The 17,200-nt window shown below is 44.5% G+C and overlaps 1 protein-coding gene across 3 annotated transcripts in view; it reads left to right on the plus strand.

Annotated features, from left to right (window-relative positions):
- jakmip2 (janus kinase and microtubule interacting protein 2) overlaps positions 1 to 8,350 on the plus strand; it is a 31,008-nt gene extending 22,658 nt beyond the window's left edge. The window contains exons 15-22 of one of the 3 annotated variants that reach the window (XM_035431660.1): positions 1,090 to 1,143; positions 1,297 to 1,362; positions 1,754 to 1,822; positions 2,466 to 2,543; positions 3,024 to 3,227; positions 4,322 to 4,387; positions 5,042 to 5,115; positions 5,800 to 5,861. In XM_035431660.1, the coding sequence (XP_035287551.1) occupies positions 1,090 to 1,143; positions 1,297 to 1,362; positions 1,754 to 1,822; positions 2,466 to 2,543; positions 3,024 to 3,227; positions 4,322 to 4,387; positions 5,042 to 5,092 (588 nt within the window). In that variant the 3' untranslated portion in view covers positions 5,093 to 5,115; positions 5,800 to 5,861. Of the gene's footprint in view, positions 1 to 1,089; positions 1,144 to 1,296; positions 1,363 to 1,753; positions 1,823 to 2,465; positions 2,544 to 3,023; positions 3,228 to 4,321; positions 4,388 to 5,041; positions 5,116 to 5,795 lie in introns of all 3 variants that reach the window. The other 2 variants (XM_035431658.1, XM_035431657.1) reach the window with 2 other exon arrangements.
- The last annotated feature ends 8,850 nt before the right edge of the window (positions 8,351 to 17,200 follow it).

The raw sequence follows: 17,200 nt of genomic DNA on the forward strand, positions 1-17,200 counted from the left end.
GCCTGTCTCCACCCACAGCCGACGGCGTTACTAAGACAGTTTGCTTCAGTTAATTAACTCTTTGAAGAGCAGGTCTTTTTTGGAATGTTTTTTTTTTTTCAAGGTTGTAAGGCAGTGTTCTAGAACTCCTTTGCTTTCAGTTGCCAGTAGTGATTGTGACATCAGCATTAGAATGTTCGGTTGAGAACATTCTAATCACATATTTCACATATCTCACACCTCAAAGGGTTAAGTACTGATGAAAATGGCAGCTACTGGTGAGGCAGAAAAAGATTTCACCCATTCCTTAGATTAAAAAATAAATCATTTTGCATGACATGACATATACTTATCTACAGGAAAGTTAATGGTACCTCTGTATGCATTGGAGTTTAAGTGATATTTCAGTCTATTCATGCCTGTAGGAATGTATGACAGATTAACACTGTAGTAACAGCAGGGGATCAGTTATTGGGTCCCTGGTCAGCACTGAAATCAGCATCGTTGTACTAGATGCAGTAGGATACATTTTTACAGGAGCAGATATGTCCTTTTTTTTAATTCACTTATTTATATATTCATTTAAATAGTGGTGTCCAACGTGGGCCTGAGCATGCTCAGTTCCCCCCACGATATGGGACGTCCGGTCAGCCGTTTGCAACCGCAGCTGCGTTCATGCGTGATCCTGCTGCCGATTCGGGAGAGCGTAAACAGCCTTCGGTGTCGCCAGCCTGCTTCTTCTCCCGCCGCAGCCCTCAGCCGAGCTCGCGCAGTGCTGAGGCACCCGATCAAACAGCGGGGGTCACTAGGTACTGATGAAACGCGGCCCTCCTTAGCGGCTGAGCCCTCCCGTACCCTGGGCGACACAGTCGCCCGTCACGTCGCGTGTCACCCTAGGGGGGGGGCGGCCTGTCGCAGACCCTACTAGCACGGTCCGGATTCGATCCAAGACCTAGGGGCTCACCCGCACACCACAGCGTGGTCCCTTAATTCGAATGACCCCCCCAGCAGCCCAGATATGTCCTGTTCCTTAGTGGCAGAGGTGGACGTAGTCCCAGGCCAGGCTGTTTAACTCAGACTCCTGCTCCTCTGCTCTCTCCAATCCTCCAGGACGTCTGCATTCCTGACCTCATCAAACTGCTGGACATTCTCGGCGATAATGGGGTAGGTCCATACTCTCATCGTGCGACATAGGCAGACTGATTTTATAATGATTTTTTAAATTTTTTACTAACAGCACAATCCCTTTAATGAATGTTAATTGCAAACTCAATAACTGTAATTTAAAAAAATATAACCCCTCAATGTACCGTGCAGAACCTACGGAATGAAGAACAAGTGGCCATCATACAAGCCAGCACTGTTCTCTCACTAGCAGAAAAGGTACGTAAATGGTGGTGGGGGTGGGGGTGGGGGGGTTGTCATTCCATGTTGTAAGGTAATTATTCACAAGCCAGTCCAAGGTCGCCCCTGACAACACATCAAAGCTAAAATGCCTTTAGGGGGACGAGAGGATGGGTTTCAGTCATTCATACTCAAGGTCGCCATAGAGACAGGAAGTCTGATCACTGTAATCAAGCATATTGATTGATGGAGTAATTCCCTTATTGGGGTTTCCAGTCCGGCTCCCGAATATTTTCCCAGGATGCCGGAGGGCTGGGGCTGGAGAGCAGAGAACCAGCTGCTGGAAGTCAGTTAATAATGGCGGTAAAAATAAGGGCTTTAACCTCACTGAACTGACCCCCATCCTTTGTGTTGTGCTGTCGCCCTCTAGTGGATCCAGCAGATCGAGGGCACAGAGGCAGCGCTGCATCAAAAGATGATGGACCTGGAGCTGGAAATGGTGAGTGGACTGGGGAAATACTGGGGGTGTAATATAGCGCCAATGCTAATGCTAATGCTAATGTAGCATTAGTACAGGTGCTAAACATAATGCTACTCTTGATGTGTAGCATTAGCACTGATGCTAAACATAATGCTACTCTTGATGTGTAGCATTAGCCCTGATGCTAAACATAATGGTACTCCTGATGTGTAGCATTAGCAATGATGCTAAAGGTAATGCTACTTTTGACGCGTAGCATTAGCACTAACACTAAACGTAATGTTACTCTTGATGTTAATGCTGAACATCACCAGCAATGCTGCTGTAAGCTTGGCAGTTTGTTCCTTTCATTTAAAATGACGTGACCGGGGTTGGATGTTTTAGCGCATTGCATTAATACAATGCCATTGCCAAGGCCAATAGTATTTAGACTATACTGCTGCCAAGGTCAGATCTACAGAGATGAGAGCGATCAATGATTTGAGAAGTAAAAACGGCTGCACATTATCCTAAAACTGAAATATCAATCGGCTCGGTGTTCACCGTTCAATTGATCTAATCACACCAAGGTGGGCTTGTTGTTTAGACGTGTGACCTTTTGACCCTTGAAGTGAGAGGCCTGTGATTGGGTGAATCGGTGATCAGAACTCTGTTTTCACAGGAAATGTTCTGCAAACAGAAAGGCTATCTGGAAGAGGAACTGGACTACAGAAAGCAGGCCCTAGACCAAGCCTATATGGTGAGTACTCTCCCTTTTCCTTCCTGTATCTCACTTATTGAACTACATTTGTTTTAAAGTTTGCTGATTAACCTCTCTCAGATACATTTCTGCGATTTTGTTCTATCATAGCAAGTACAGAATAAAGTTTGTATGAACAATTTACTTTTTCCACTTATTTACATGCACTCAGATATAGTGGAAATGAAGAACCATAATACTTTAGCAACACAAGCTGAATATCCTGTGATACTAATAATAATAATGTAAATAATGAGATGCAGTCAATACACTGCGTTTCACAGTTGCTTGAAACAGAAACAAATTCAAAATGGCAGTTCCATGCGCTGTAATACAACACCATGTGAAAATTACAAAAGAAAGACACGAAAGGCATCGAGAGACAAGCAAGGTTAGCAGTGACTGGTGACGGGACATAACGGAAGCCAACAGGAAGTCCGGTTTGGCGTTAACCGCGGTTCGTTACCGTCCGTCCCGCAGCAAATCCAGGAGCTGGAGGCCACGCTGTACAACGCCCTGCAGCAGGACACGGTCATCAAGTACGGCGAGCCGCTGAGCGACAAGCAGAAGGACGAGCTGCGCATGGCCGTGGACAAGCTGCGCAGGCAGATGCTGCGCAAGAGCCGGGAGTACGACTGCCAGGTGCTGCAGGAGCGGATGGAGCTGCTGCACCAGGCCCACCAGGTACGACTGCGCAGCCGACTGCGTATGACTGCACACGACTGCACAGCCGACTGCAAATGACTGCGTAATACAGTGCACGACTGCCAGGTGCTGCAGGAGTGGATGGAGCTACTGCACAAGGCCCACCAGGTACAACTGCATATGACTGCCTAAGACTGCGCAGCCGATTGCGTACGACTGCGTAAGACTGTGTATGACTACGCATGACTGCGGAAGACTGTGTACGACTGCTAGGTGCTACAGCAGAGGATGCAGCTGCTGCACCTGGCCCACCAGGTACGACTTCGCAGCCGACTGCGCACGACTGCACAGCCAACTGTGCATGACTGCGCTGCCGAATACATATGACTGCACCCCTGACTGCGCACAGCGGCGTATGACTGTGTACAACTGCACGCGACTGCGCAGTCGACTCCCGAGGCACCATTCTATTCTACTGTTGGTGAGGCTTTGGGAAGCTTGGATGCTTAAATTCGTCATCTGGTCTTCTTTGAGGTCTGCAGTTGCGCTTCAGAAAAGGTCACTCTTGTCTGCTGCCATTACCACAGACTTTTTATTCCTAAGATTTACAGTAGGGGGCGATGTTGTATAGTTTAATGGAGGGATACTGCGTTGTTGCACCTTCTGTTCTCTTGCAAACACAGCTGCAGACTCACGTGCAGGCCCAAGAACACGTTGAGCAGGAAACCATATTTCTCACGAGAACTTTCTCTGAAAAGATGAAAATAAATGACAAAATTCTTCCACTCCCACAAATGCTGTGACATGATCAGTTTGAATTATTTCTAATCAATTTGAGGTCAGAGGATCACCTTTCATTCCTGTTCTTTTGGAGCAACAGCAGTGCACAAATGATTTGTGGAAATTTGGCAAATTAATTGTTGAATACTGCTTGTGTGAAAGTTGTGAAACCATAGTTTCCCTCATTTTTTTTTTTTTGGATTAGAAAGTCTTGTATGCGCAAGAGAGCATTTTCCAGAGTTTAAATGTCCATGACTGAAAGAAGATGGGAAGTATGTTTGTACAGTTTTGGGGATTTTGTTGCCACGCTGGGGATTTCGTCTCAGATCTTGAGTTCAGTGTTTGCCTTTCAGCGCATCCGGGATCTGGAGGACAAAACGGACATCCAGAAGAGACAAATCAAAGACCTGGAGGAGAAGGTGAGAAGGCGGCCGCCGAACTCTCACATCTGGCACACTGTCCCGCGTCCTGTCTCCTCCAGCGTTAGCGATTAGCCGCCTCTGTAGCCATCTTGGGTCCCCTTCCCGTCACCTCGAAGAGGAGAGATACGACGGGGGATCCCTCCGTGATGGTCCAAACCCCCCCGTGCAGCCCAGCCATGCGGGGAACAGAGCCACGCCCCTACAGATAGACTGAAGACACACACCCTGCTTTTCCGATCACACCAGTAGTTGGGAACGTGGAATTCCGAACAGCAGGGCCAGGAAAAAAAAAAGAAAAAAAAGGGGGCCATGTTTCCTGTGTCCCTGGCAATGTATTTCACAATGTCTGACTGTGTATTGTAGTGTTTCTAATTTAGGATCTGGCTGGGAGTGTTTTGTGAGGGTTGGCTGAGTTTGCGAGTGTCCTGTGTGTAGGTGTGAGGGCCGCTAAGCGTTTTTTATCAGCCTCGACGGTCACTGCTGAGGGGTCCTGTTCACAAGGCGTGACCCCGTCGAGCCTCCTCTGTTCTGCTTCTCTCCAACTAACACACGCTTGTTTTCTTCTCCTTTCTCCCCTCCCTCTTCCCTTGTCCCTCACTCCCCACTCTCTCTCTCTCATCCCTCCTTTTATACCCCTCTTTTTTCTCTCAGTTTTTGTTTCTGTTCTTGTTCTTCTCTCTCGCCTTTATTCTCTGGCCTTGAAGCCCATGACGTCGTCTGCAGAGGTGAGTTTCAGATGCTCAGAGAGGGGTTACACTCGGCTCATGGGTGGAAAAAAATTGTAAAAAAGAAAAAAAAATCTACTGGCAAACCAGTAAATCTGAAGTGGTCCTGTAGATGAACCCTTTTAGAGTGTAAGATCACAAATATGTGAATAGAATGTTCTTAACTGAACATTCTAATGCTGATGTCACAGTCACTGCTGGTGATTGAAAGCAAGTGGAATTCTAGAACACTGACGCAGAATTCTGAGAAAAGATTTCTTTAAAACCTGCTCTTCAAAGGGGTAAATACAAAACCATAGGCTTTGAATTATCATATCTTTTACAAAAATGTGCTATTAATTTTAGTTTTTCAGTTGCTTACACAAGCTCTGGCGGCATTTAATTCAGATTTTAATTCACAATTGCTGTCAGGCTACTTGGCAAGGATGGGTTGGTATGTGGGTGGGGAAGTGTGTGTGTGGGTGCAGTCTCTTGTCACATCGTATTCTTCCTCATTGGCTTGTCTTCTGGGAGTGTCCGTCTGTGTTTCCTCGGTTATTACACGCTTCACTTGGGTGACAGACGCCTTGTCATGCGTGTGTCACACACTCGGTCATGTGCCTGTTGTTTTCTCTCTCTCTCTCTCTCTCTCTCTCTCTCTCTCTCTCTCTCTCTCTCTCTCCCTCTCTCTCTCTCTGCAGACAGTGTGGCAGTGGTGGGGAAATTTTAACACGACTGCAGCTTTTTTTTTCTCCGTCTTGTGATGAACCAAGCCTCCTTCGCAGCTCTCGTATGTTTTTACCGGCAAGGGGGGGGGGGGGGGCGCTCCTGACCGGATTTGTAGTGAAAACGGATGGGCGTTGCGGGAGGTTTGACTCGTTTCCTTGGAGACCACCCCCCAGTACCCCCTGCCGTGTGCTGCAGTGGCCTGGACCCTGTGCCACCGTACCAACGGAACCCTTTTAAATTTGGTGGAGCCCCTGTTAGCCAGACCCCCCCGCCCTCCCCCCTGCAAAACAAACCAACACAAATCTCAGATGTCAAGAAAACCAAAGTTGGGAAAACCTTATCTCTGCCGTGCAGGGGACCTCCTCAGTACCTGAACATGCAGTAACGCAGGAGTAACGCAGGAGTAACACTGGAGTAACACTGGAGTAAGGAGGAAGTAACGCAGGAGCGGTACAGCCGTGGAGGGAGAAACCCCACTGAAACCCCACTCTTTCTGACTGAACGGTTGACTGCAGATGACCTTTATATACCTCTATTCTTCTTTCTCTTGGGTTCGCTTCTCTCTTTCTCTCTATCTATGTTGGACACACACACACACACACGCTCACACACACATGCACAAACAGAAATACCAACACGGGCATACATGTGCAAGCATGCACGCGCACACACACACACACACATGCATGCACACACACACACACACACACACACACCCAAACATACACACACAGCACACACATACATACACACACACATACACACGCACATGTGTACACACACGCGCGCACACACACACAAACACACACGCACATGTGTACATACACACGCACACACACACACACACACGCAGACCTCACTCAGGACCTTTGACCTTTGAGCAGAGGTGACTCACCTCTCTGTAACGGAACACAGGACCCCAGAAGAGGAGGGGGGACGATCCTTCCGCTCCCCGTAAACGGATCCGGCGAGAACGACTGAGAGAAAGACATCGAAAGAGGAGAAAGAGAAAGAGAGACTGACAGGGTCAGCTCTGGCCTTCCCTCTCTGACTCCCCCCCCCCCCCCCCCCCCCTCAAACCGAAACCACCATCTTTATTTTAAAAAAAGGACAAAATGGACAGAATGAAGCCATTTGATGCGCTAGTGTTCTTTTTTAAACGGTCCCTGTATATCAACCACATACACAAATATTTCTCCGTAAGAAGCCTCCCTGGACTGAATCGCTGTGTAATATACACCTGTTGATATGTATATGACTGTGTTTGTTTATTACCTGTAGCCTCTCCCGTCCTCTTCTCTTTCTGTGAACACTTCTCAGCACTGCGGCTTGAGCAGTAGAAGCACTCGGCAATTTTGTAACTCCAGCCTCTCCGAATTGCTCTGTTATGTTTTATTGTAGTGACGGCTGCAGAGTGGAAGTTTTTTTTTCTTTCTTCTGAAATGTATATAATTCTCAAATTGGAAGACTGTGGCTCCCTCCTCCTTCCCTTCTTTTTCCTTCTTTTACTTTTGAAGGTGAATACTTCTGCCCCACCAGCGGGAATCATGCAGATGGGTTTATAATTGTAAATACGCTCACACTCCCTCTGAATCCCTCTCTCTCTCTCTCTATGCGTGTAGATATGTTTTTTGGCTTTCTTTCTCCACCCACGACAGCTGTGGGTGACTTAATTAGCTAAAACTGAGCTGAAATGCCCTTAGAGTTCTGAAACGGTATTCACGTTTTTTTTGGGTTTTTTTTCGGTGTAACACTCAGAATACCGCTAACGTTTGTCATCACGCGCATGGAGACGTGTAACGCGGCTGGCTTGTCTTACCCCCCCCCCCCCAGCTGAAACTAGAGAAAGTCGAGGTAATCCATACCCCCCCGCCCCTTTCACCCCTGCTAAAGATTTGCTTTGCAATATTAACAAGCTCAACCCCCACACACACATTTCTGTGTTTACATTTTTGTCTTGCAGGAACTCTACAGTAAAAACTGATGGTGTGCAAACTGGGGGAAAAAATTTTAGGAGCACATCTACTCATTGGGAAGCGTTGAGTGAGCTCCTAAATTGTTAGGAGCACATGTGCGTCTTGGAAAGAAATGTTAGCACAGAGCCCTGTCTTTTGCCTCATTCATTCATTCACTCACTCATTCATTCATTCATTCATTCATTCCTGAAACTAACGGGTAGAAATCAAGTCATCTCATGCCCTTCGACTGTGTGAGACGGGGAAAGCGACCCTTTCCTGGCCTGTTTGTGACCGAGCGAAAGTAATACGCTAGCAGTTGCCTTAAACGCGCTATCTCACGCTAACACAGGTCAGTCACTTCTTTTCCTCCTGGACTCCATGTGTGCCGAGCATCCAGACGTTTCACATCTGCGACGTCATTCTTTCACGGATACGGTATGATTGTTTTGTCCATCTTTAACATCTGTCTTCCAGCCGGATCATACTTTAAACCCGTCCTCTTCTTTCTAGTACGTACAGCGAAAAAAAAAAAAAAAAAGATTGAAATAAAAGTTGATGGCCTTCTGGTTTCTGGCTTCCTGTTCTTGTGGTTGGATGTTGAGGCGGAAGTGGAGAGTTGTGCAGAATGAGACACTCTGTGTATGTCTCCTGGGGCTTCAGCTGGGCGTGGTTTTCTCCAGAAAAATCATCTTGGAATCCTCTTTCAAATGGACTGAAGCCAATGATGTAAACAGCAATTTACCCTTCAGCAAACACATCAGCTTTTACAGTTGGGTAGTGTGGGACAACAGCGAGCTTGTGAGTCATCGGTGATTGGACAAATCATAAAATTGTAAAAACATAATCTTTCATCCCGGTAGGTGTCAGGTGACACTGCTTCTTTCCAGCATGGTGTGTATAAGTGGAAGGCCAAGACCCCAGTGTGTATTATTTTTTCATTTTTTTTGTAATCTCTTTAAAATGCATCAGTCATAGTGCATATTAAAGAAAAAAAAATAAAGCATGCTGCTCTAATAAGTGGGTTTATCTGCAAGTAGTAGTACAGTTGGCATATCCAGGTATTCCATATTATAGCAAAAAATCTGGAATTCCTTGATGCTAGCTGAAGCTGACAAGAAGATAGACAATATCAGCTGTCTGTATTCTGTATTAAAGGAGGATAGGACTATGGGTGTAGATGAATTGTGTTGTTTGCCAAGAACTGTCAAAACCGAAGACAAGGTACTGTCACTCACTGGGTTTATGCTTTTTAAGCAGTGTTATGGAAATTGCATCTTTTACATGTAATTCTATCTGTGTAGGTTAGTGGAGGATCAGATTTACCACAGATGTGTGTGCGTGCGTGTGCGTGCGTACGTGTGTGTGCTCGTGCCTGCGTGCACACGCATGTGTGTGTGTGTGTGTGCATGCGTGCGTGTTTTATTTAGACTGCCAGTATCAGCACTGGATGGGAAAGTGAAAAAGACAAAACATGTAAGACTGAGGTCATCGGAGGGAACCACTTTCTTTCCCAAAACTCATTTAAAGTGGCTAAATTAAAGCAATTATTTATACATAACTCGTATATCTGAGGAAATCAGCACTCAGTCCCCTTGGCCCCTCTGTGGAGCTGCTGTATAGCACAAAGTATGCTGAAGGAAGCCAGGCTTAATCTGACTTTATACGGTGGAAATCGATGCCTTTTGTTCTCCCCACCAGGACAAGAATGAGTGGTATTCACCAGCGATATGAAATCTCTGTCTCCCCTCATTTATGTCTGTCTTTGTGGCCCCGGAGCTGAATGATGTCAGGCCTGCAGAAGAAAAGTGTATCTTCCTACACTCTATTTTATTCTTTTTAAAATTTTTATTTGTTTTACTGATTGTCGTCACCTCACTGTTACGACTCTGGGCGCTTGACTTGAAGTCCTGTAACGGCGTCTAAATACCACTTCTGGGGAGCGACACTTGCAGTTCACATCACCTCACGCGACCGACACCATATATATACTTATTTATAATCAGCTGGTCGTCACTTGTTTTGTTTATTTATTAAAGTCAAAAGTCTTGGCTCGTGTTACACCCAAACCTCTTCTCGTTAACCAAGACAGGTTATCAAATTCATTGGCTACAAAAAAAAAAGAAAAAAACCTTGCCTATGAATCGGCCTCGGTAAATGTTTTACCAGTTGACTGCATGATTTCAACAAAAGGGCGTGTGGCTTGGTCTGGACCGGTAACAGAAATAATTCTAGAGGCATTACACAATGCGGATTCTGGACGCCACACGGTCGACTCTGTGGTTGCCTGGGGGGAAATAAGCCATCGCTAAAAACGATGATTGGAGTGAGTAATTGCGCTAAGCCTCAGACCAGACCGCGCTCCGCAGAGCAGACCTTGGCTTCATTACGCGCTTTGTAATTCGATTTGTGCGCCGGCAGCGCGGGGGTTTGCTCATCACGAGCGGAAGCAGCTGGTTCGGAGCACGCCGCGCGGCGGACGGGGCCGCATTATTTATTCATCTGGTCCCTCCGCCGTGACGTGTCACCGGATCAGTCGTCGCAAAAAAACAAAAAAAAAAAAACACTCAATCCGGCTATATCCGATTTCCAGGTGCAGCGTTCCAGAAAGTAACGATATATCGGCACACAAATACAATAGTATACAATGTATAACGGTGGAGTTGGTGGCTACTCAACATTTGTGATGTTACCTATTTTGACCGTTTATAGGTCAAAGGAAGACTTCATTATATTCTAGTTTTCTACTTGAGTACATTTTTCGTGGTGTTCGGGTGTAGGCCCATCCGTAAAAGCCATTTTGTGTTTCTCCTACTGTGTTTAATGGACAGAGGTATTGTACTGTATTGAAGCTGCCATAACTCTGCTGACAAGACTATCAAGGCCTATCAATGACATCCTGAAATGCATCTGATGGAGAATTAGCAACTTCAGAAAGAGCACTTACAGTACTATAACTAGGACGCGAAGCCCCTTTTGTTGTAAAGAGGCACTCATCATTGTGGTGTGCATCCATATTTAATGACATGATGTCTAACAGACTCTTCCTGTTCACTCATTTGGCTCCGCGCCACAGACTTGAAGATCGTAAAGTTGGGAAGAGAATACGCAATCTAAAGATGTGCTTTTAATATGCCCAAACAATTTCACGCTGCTCTGCTCAAATTTTCTAATTTGTTGATAGAAACATATAGGATTTACATCTGTAGAAAGTACTTATTTGATGCTTTGTGTTTAAATATTGAATTCAAAATATTCAGTATGCTTTGTGCTTTTATTTATTTATTTATTTATTTTACAGAAAACATAAGAAATCAAATAGCCTACATGGAGAACTTCTCTGTCAGGAGGCAAGATGGATTAAATGTGTTGAAGAGAGTTTGGTCTGGGTTCTGAAACGGGCTTAGGCAAGAATGAAAGCCGTTTTTGTTTTAGAGTTGGTGTCTTTTTTCCTTTGTATGTTGTCTGCCCAGCAATATTATGCTTAAAGAAAAAAATAAAAACATTTTAAAAAGCTAGTTAATCAATGAGACTGTCAGGAAGCACACGCAGCCCCATCCCCTAATATCTCAAAACAGGTTTTACTGAGGAGGGGGGTCTTTATTTAGAAATCAAATTCAGCTGCCTTACCAATATATAAACCAAAAATCAGTGTTCTGTTCTTGAGGAATTTGCTTGGGAATTGCTACGTTTCTACCTCCCATAAATGCGTTAAATCTACATTAAGGTCTCATTTCGGGTAAGACACTCCAGTAGCATCCACAGCCAAAGAAGCATAAAGAAATTAAAACGGCATTCAGCGATTAGACCCGTTACGTTCGGTCACTATTTGCAGACACGTGTCCACTGACTCAGCCTAGTAATTACAGTTTGGTTGTTCATTAGATGCTTGAATGATGAATCATCAAATCCTTCCCACATGGGTAATGGAACACCATTTTTTTTTTCACTTTTTGTGGCCATTAACATGTGCAACCTCAAATGCTTTTTAAATAAAAATAAAAAAAGTCAGTAGGACCGTTATTTATGAACTAAAGTAACACACGTAATCACTTTTAGATCCTTCATCGCCATCATGTTTATTTCTATTAGACTGTAAAAAATGAAAGTACATATACTTGTATATTGGCAGTAACACCAGGATATTTTATATTTTCAAGTAAATATAGTGCACTTTGTTCACAGTTGAGATCTTAGTTACCTTTAAGGGTTATTTATGTGGAACTGCTCTTGTCTTGTTGAGAAACTCTAAATTGCTTGGCTTAAGGTAAGATTTCTACTCTTTAGAGTGTATAACTGTGACATGGTGGAAATATATATGTACAGTAAATTATTTGCCACAATTTGGTTACAGGAACAATGAACAAAGCCCTGTCTATTCAGAGCGTGAGTGTGCGTGACAGGACAGCAGTGACACACAGCCACACATTTATGTCTACCGACAGGCCACTGCTTGCGGGGATATGTTGTTTTTTGCTCTGGTAACGGCTGATCTGTATTTGTCTTTGGCCTCGTCCCCATGGCAACAAAACTTTTCGAACACATTGGATATGCATTGCCCTCATACAGCAGTCTGGAAAATAAATATTAATAATGAATTACCGAGCTCTTCAGCGTGTTGCTCGATTTAGTTTTGCCAGCCAGCAGAGGTTATTTTTTAAAGAAAAACTTTACGGAATAGGGTTAGGCTTTATCACGCAACAGTCTGCGCGGAATGATTTATTTTGGTAACAGATGAAGGCCCTTTCAGCTTTGCAGTAAATGCTTTGCAAAAGGTACAAATTTCAATGGAAAACAGCTGCTGGAGTTCCTTCAGCGCAGTCGGTCATAACCTAATATGGGATAAAGTTGTATGGATGTAAGCCCCCCTCTTTTATTCATTGCACGTGGGAACAGTAGTCTGCTTGTCTTAACACTCCATGATGCGTTATCGTGACCTTTCAACGCTGCCCTAATTGTCCTGCATGTTTTTTTTGTTGTTTTTTTTTACTTCAAGACGTATTTCAAGATGACATCACGCAGACATCAAACGAGCTGAGCTCCCAGGGAGAGTGATGTCATGCCCCTGCCATGTATCACTGCGTTTCAGAATGTGTGTGAGGTTTTGGGAAAGATGAAACATTCAAGGCTCTTTTCTAGGTGTTTAAAGAGAGAGAGAAGAGCGTGTTCTCGTCCACTTCTGTCAGTTAAGTGCTCTTAATCACATCCATGTGATAACCGTCGGCTGAATGTCTCCTTAGTCGTCTAACTGAGGTGCATTTTTCTTTGAATGGAATGTGGTATAAAAATAGCAGCCTTCAAGTCCGGCCGCCATTTTGGAAGAGTCACGGGGACTCTAGGCCCAATTGTTGACTAAAGCCTGAATTGTGCTTTTGTGTTGTACAAGAACTGAGGCTGCAAGCTCTCTCGATACCACACAGCATTGATTGTTGATTCACTTTAAAAAAATATATATTACATTTCATAACCAATTAGATAGGTGTACAGTTATTCTTAAAGAAACAGACTGATGTTTAAATATCAACATGCTTCTATTTCCATAGCTTTATCAGGGAGAGGAAAAAAAAGACCCCCAACTGATCGTGGATGTTAAAAGGTCTTTGTTATCTTCAACACAGTCTCTGTACATCCTCCATATATTTACAGAGCCATGATCTGTATGGAGATGCTGTGAGTGGAAGTCAGGCATATACAAGATTAACCCGTCTTTATTTATTGAGTAGATGCAGTAATAGTGCTCAGCAGTATGTAAACCAGGGGTGTCAGCTGAAGTCCCAGAAGGCCATAGTGTCTATATGTCCAATATGTCAGTTGCTACTTTAGGTCTTGAAAACAAGGACCCTTTATCCAATCAGCAACTTGATCATTTAAGTGTTGCAACACACCAAAAACCAACAGTCACTGTGACCCTCCAGGACTGGAGTTAAACCTGCAGACACTGTGACACTCCAGGACTGGAGTTAAACCTGCAGACACTGCTGCCCTCCAGGACTGGAGTTAAACCTGCGGACACTGCGGCCCTCCAGGACTGGAATCCGGTGCTCCAGAGTAAACAACACTGGGTGCAACAGCATTTCACCTCCACAGCCGAATATGGTAAGTTCTGTACAAAACACATTGAGAATATGAGATGTTATATCTGCAAATCAAATTACTTTCTGCTACATTATCTAGCTCATATATATGCCAGAAAATGCCTGCCATATTGTGTTCATTTGATAAGCTGCAGGGAACTCACTCAACAAGTGGTCAACATCTGCTTGGTTTTTCTCTGTACAGGGGTCAGCCTGGGTCAATCACCCCCCCCCCCAAAAAAAAAGCTCCTTCTGTTTAAGCATCTGTCTTGTTTAAGCAATCAATACAGGTTTCCCCAATAAGGAAGCTTCCTTTTGTCATGCCCAAACTCGCTCTACCTCCTGCCAATAGGCCTAAAGCTGACTGTTCCCAACAGTAAGCAGCTACAAAATATAAAGCTAATAGGTCAGCTGCAGTGTGCTTACAGTAGCTGGATTTTAAACCTCAGGTTTACACCTCTAGACCACAGAACTGCATTCTAACTGGAACAGCTAATCTTCATCTTATACAGTTGGATAGCTGCTCCAGACGAGATGCAGTTATTTGCCCTAGAAGAGGCTAAAACCTGAGGTTTAAACTCCAGCCCGATGTCCTTGTGAAATGTGAAACTGGGCCTAAAATGGACAGTGTTAGCACTGTGTACGGTATTTAACAGACGAATGCTATTTTAAACTCTGACATAGGCCAGATGAAAGCACGTAATGAACTACACAGTAAAGATGTTAGTGTTAAATCAACTCTTACTGAGTACATCTGGTCCCTACTAGACGCATGTGCCTGGTTAGAGTGGAATTAACACTGGACGCTTTACTACGTAATTACACCTGAAAACTTGCTTGGAGCTGCCATCTCGGCTCTCCCGACTAATGGAACAAACACGTAAAAAGTTGTTAGTACAAGGCAGGAAAACCAAATAGTCAGAACAGATTACCTCCTACACTGGGACTTGGGGAAAACTTGGCGCTATCGGTCAAACCCAAATTGAGTAATATATCATGATTATATGCTTAGATACTTCTTGTTGCTCCCTATTTTCCAATGTACTTTTGACTCTTGCTGTTTTTGTTTTTGTTGTCTTAAATACTGTAGGTGAAAGAAAGTTTTCGTTTGTCTTTGTAGCGTTTCACATCGAGGAAGTGCAGTAGGCAGACAGTCTCGCCTGCACGAGGGCACGTTGCAGTAGATTAGTCTCGATGCGTTAGTTCTCGCGGAGCACTGTATTTCCATTCGCTCACGTGGGATGACGAGGCTCGGGACGGATTCGTCTGTCGGGTTTGGAAGTCTGCCCCACATTTTTTTCTGTCAGGCTGATACCCGCCGCTGGTGAGGTCTGCCTTTGTGCTGACCTAGTCTCTGTCCCTTTCTTGTCGAGTAATCAGGACATCGACAGACAAGCAGCAAAGTGGGTATTTGTAAGTGGCCCCAGACTGTTAAAGACGCAGCTCCTTCATTTAGCGTGGATGAATAAAAAAGCAAATTTCACTGCCCGTTTTCAGGTGTCGCCGAAAGCGTCATGTCGCAGGTGTGCGTTTGGCGTGGTGCTGAAAGAACAGCGACAGCGTAGGTGTTAGGGATCCTTGTTAACAAAATGTAAAAGTTGACAAGATGTGTGACGTATATGAACATTGTTTAATGTCCCACAGTGTAAGAATAATTTCACCAGCATAAAATGTAACTTAGGAGTCCCCTATTAGTCAGTCTATAAAAGTATTTTCAGCATTATGTTTCTGAATGGTTAAACCTACCCAGAAAGCACGCTGTTTTTTAATTTTATTTGTATACTGTTTTGGCTTTAATTGTTGTCTGCAATTGTTTCTGTCGACGATAGTCGCCGCTTTATCTTTAAAAGTTGTTCTGAAGCCCTTTCTGAAAATGAACCAGCCTAGTAACAGAAAAAAAGTGCAACGTACTGATGCTATCGCTTGTCATGGGCAGCACTGCCACCTCTGGTTTTCAGTTTCTACTCCTGCTGCCGCGGCGCGTGCAACAGTAGAACTGTTCCTCGGGACAATCCGAAGACGTCTTTCGCTGTTCTTTCCTCCGAGCGACAGATAATGGCCGAACGCAGCCGCAACTGGGACAGGGAGGACGACCTGCCGGTCTACCTCGCCCGGCCGGGAACCGCGGACCAGGTGCCTCGGCAAAAGTACGGCGGTATGTTTTGCAATGTGGAAGGAGCCTACGAGAGCAAAACCATAGACTTCGGCGCTCTGACTGTGGGACAGCGCGGTGCGAGGACCCCTAAGAATAAAAACGAGACATCTCAGGAGGCAAAGAGTCCGGACAGTTCGAAAAGTAGTCCGACTACAGAAGCTGTCCCGGTAGAGCAAGAGCCAAAAATTTTGGGAATAGAAATAAAAGTAACTGGTGGAAAGGAGGTCCTTCAGAATCTAGACGACTTGAAGGTAAGCACATTCGAGCAGTGTTCTTCCGGTGCTTTACATTCGTGTGACAGTTTCGTCTTCATTTCAAAGCCTGCGAATATGCACATACAATACCGTAATACATTACATATTTCAATAATCAATAAACTAATTTATTGAAAAACCCTTCCACACAAAATGCAGTTGGTATAACAACTTTTTATCAAAGTTTTCTGCAACAGTACTGTTGTTATCGATAGGACGTGTTCTGAATCCTGAACACATTTGATTAGTCATTCAATTTATTAGAACCATTTTAGTTTTAGTTGTGTGTTAGCCCACAACGAGAGTATGTTGCCGTGTTGCGTTAAATATCTAATAAGACACATTATAAACGTAACTGAATTCTGTGAATTGTGACCAATGCCGGTTTTTTCGTGTGATGCACGTATAATAAAAGTTCTCACTGAGTCTGAAATTAATCATTCAGAAACGTTTGTGAGTATGTAAGTAAATAATCATTAACTCTAATATAGGCTGACTCTTCCACTCCAAATGAGTGACAGCTGCTGCCCCGCCCCTTCAGGCACGTGCAGGCCTCTCGCGCTTGCCTCTGGGCCGCAGGGTGTCAGCTGCCCCTAGCATCGTGCTTCTGCCAAATTTTTTTTTTTTTGGGGGGGGGTGTCTCCTCTACTCTTATCTAAACTAGACACACACACACTACAGACTCATACAGCTCTTTACGGAAGCAGCAATAGCGCCAAGAATGGAAAATTGATTAATAATTAGAAATGGATACAGTCAGTCTCATGCAGTTATGATGGCGAGTGATCGTTAGAGCATCCTGAATAGGAAACATTACTCTGAAGACTTTTGTACATTATGTTTTCATAATTACTGTGTATGACTCTGTATAATAAGTGTGGAATAGTTGAGGAAGATTTGCACAGGTTGCAGTGAGGGTACATCCCTTGTGGAATACTA

This window comes from Anguilla anguilla, chromosome 9, assembly GCF_013347855.1.
Source record: "Anguilla anguilla isolate fAngAng1 chromosome 9, fAngAng1.pri, whole genome shotgun sequence".
In the NCBI taxonomy this organism is placed as follows: Eukaryota; Metazoa; Chordata; class Actinopteri; order Anguilliformes; family Anguillidae; genus Anguilla; species Anguilla anguilla.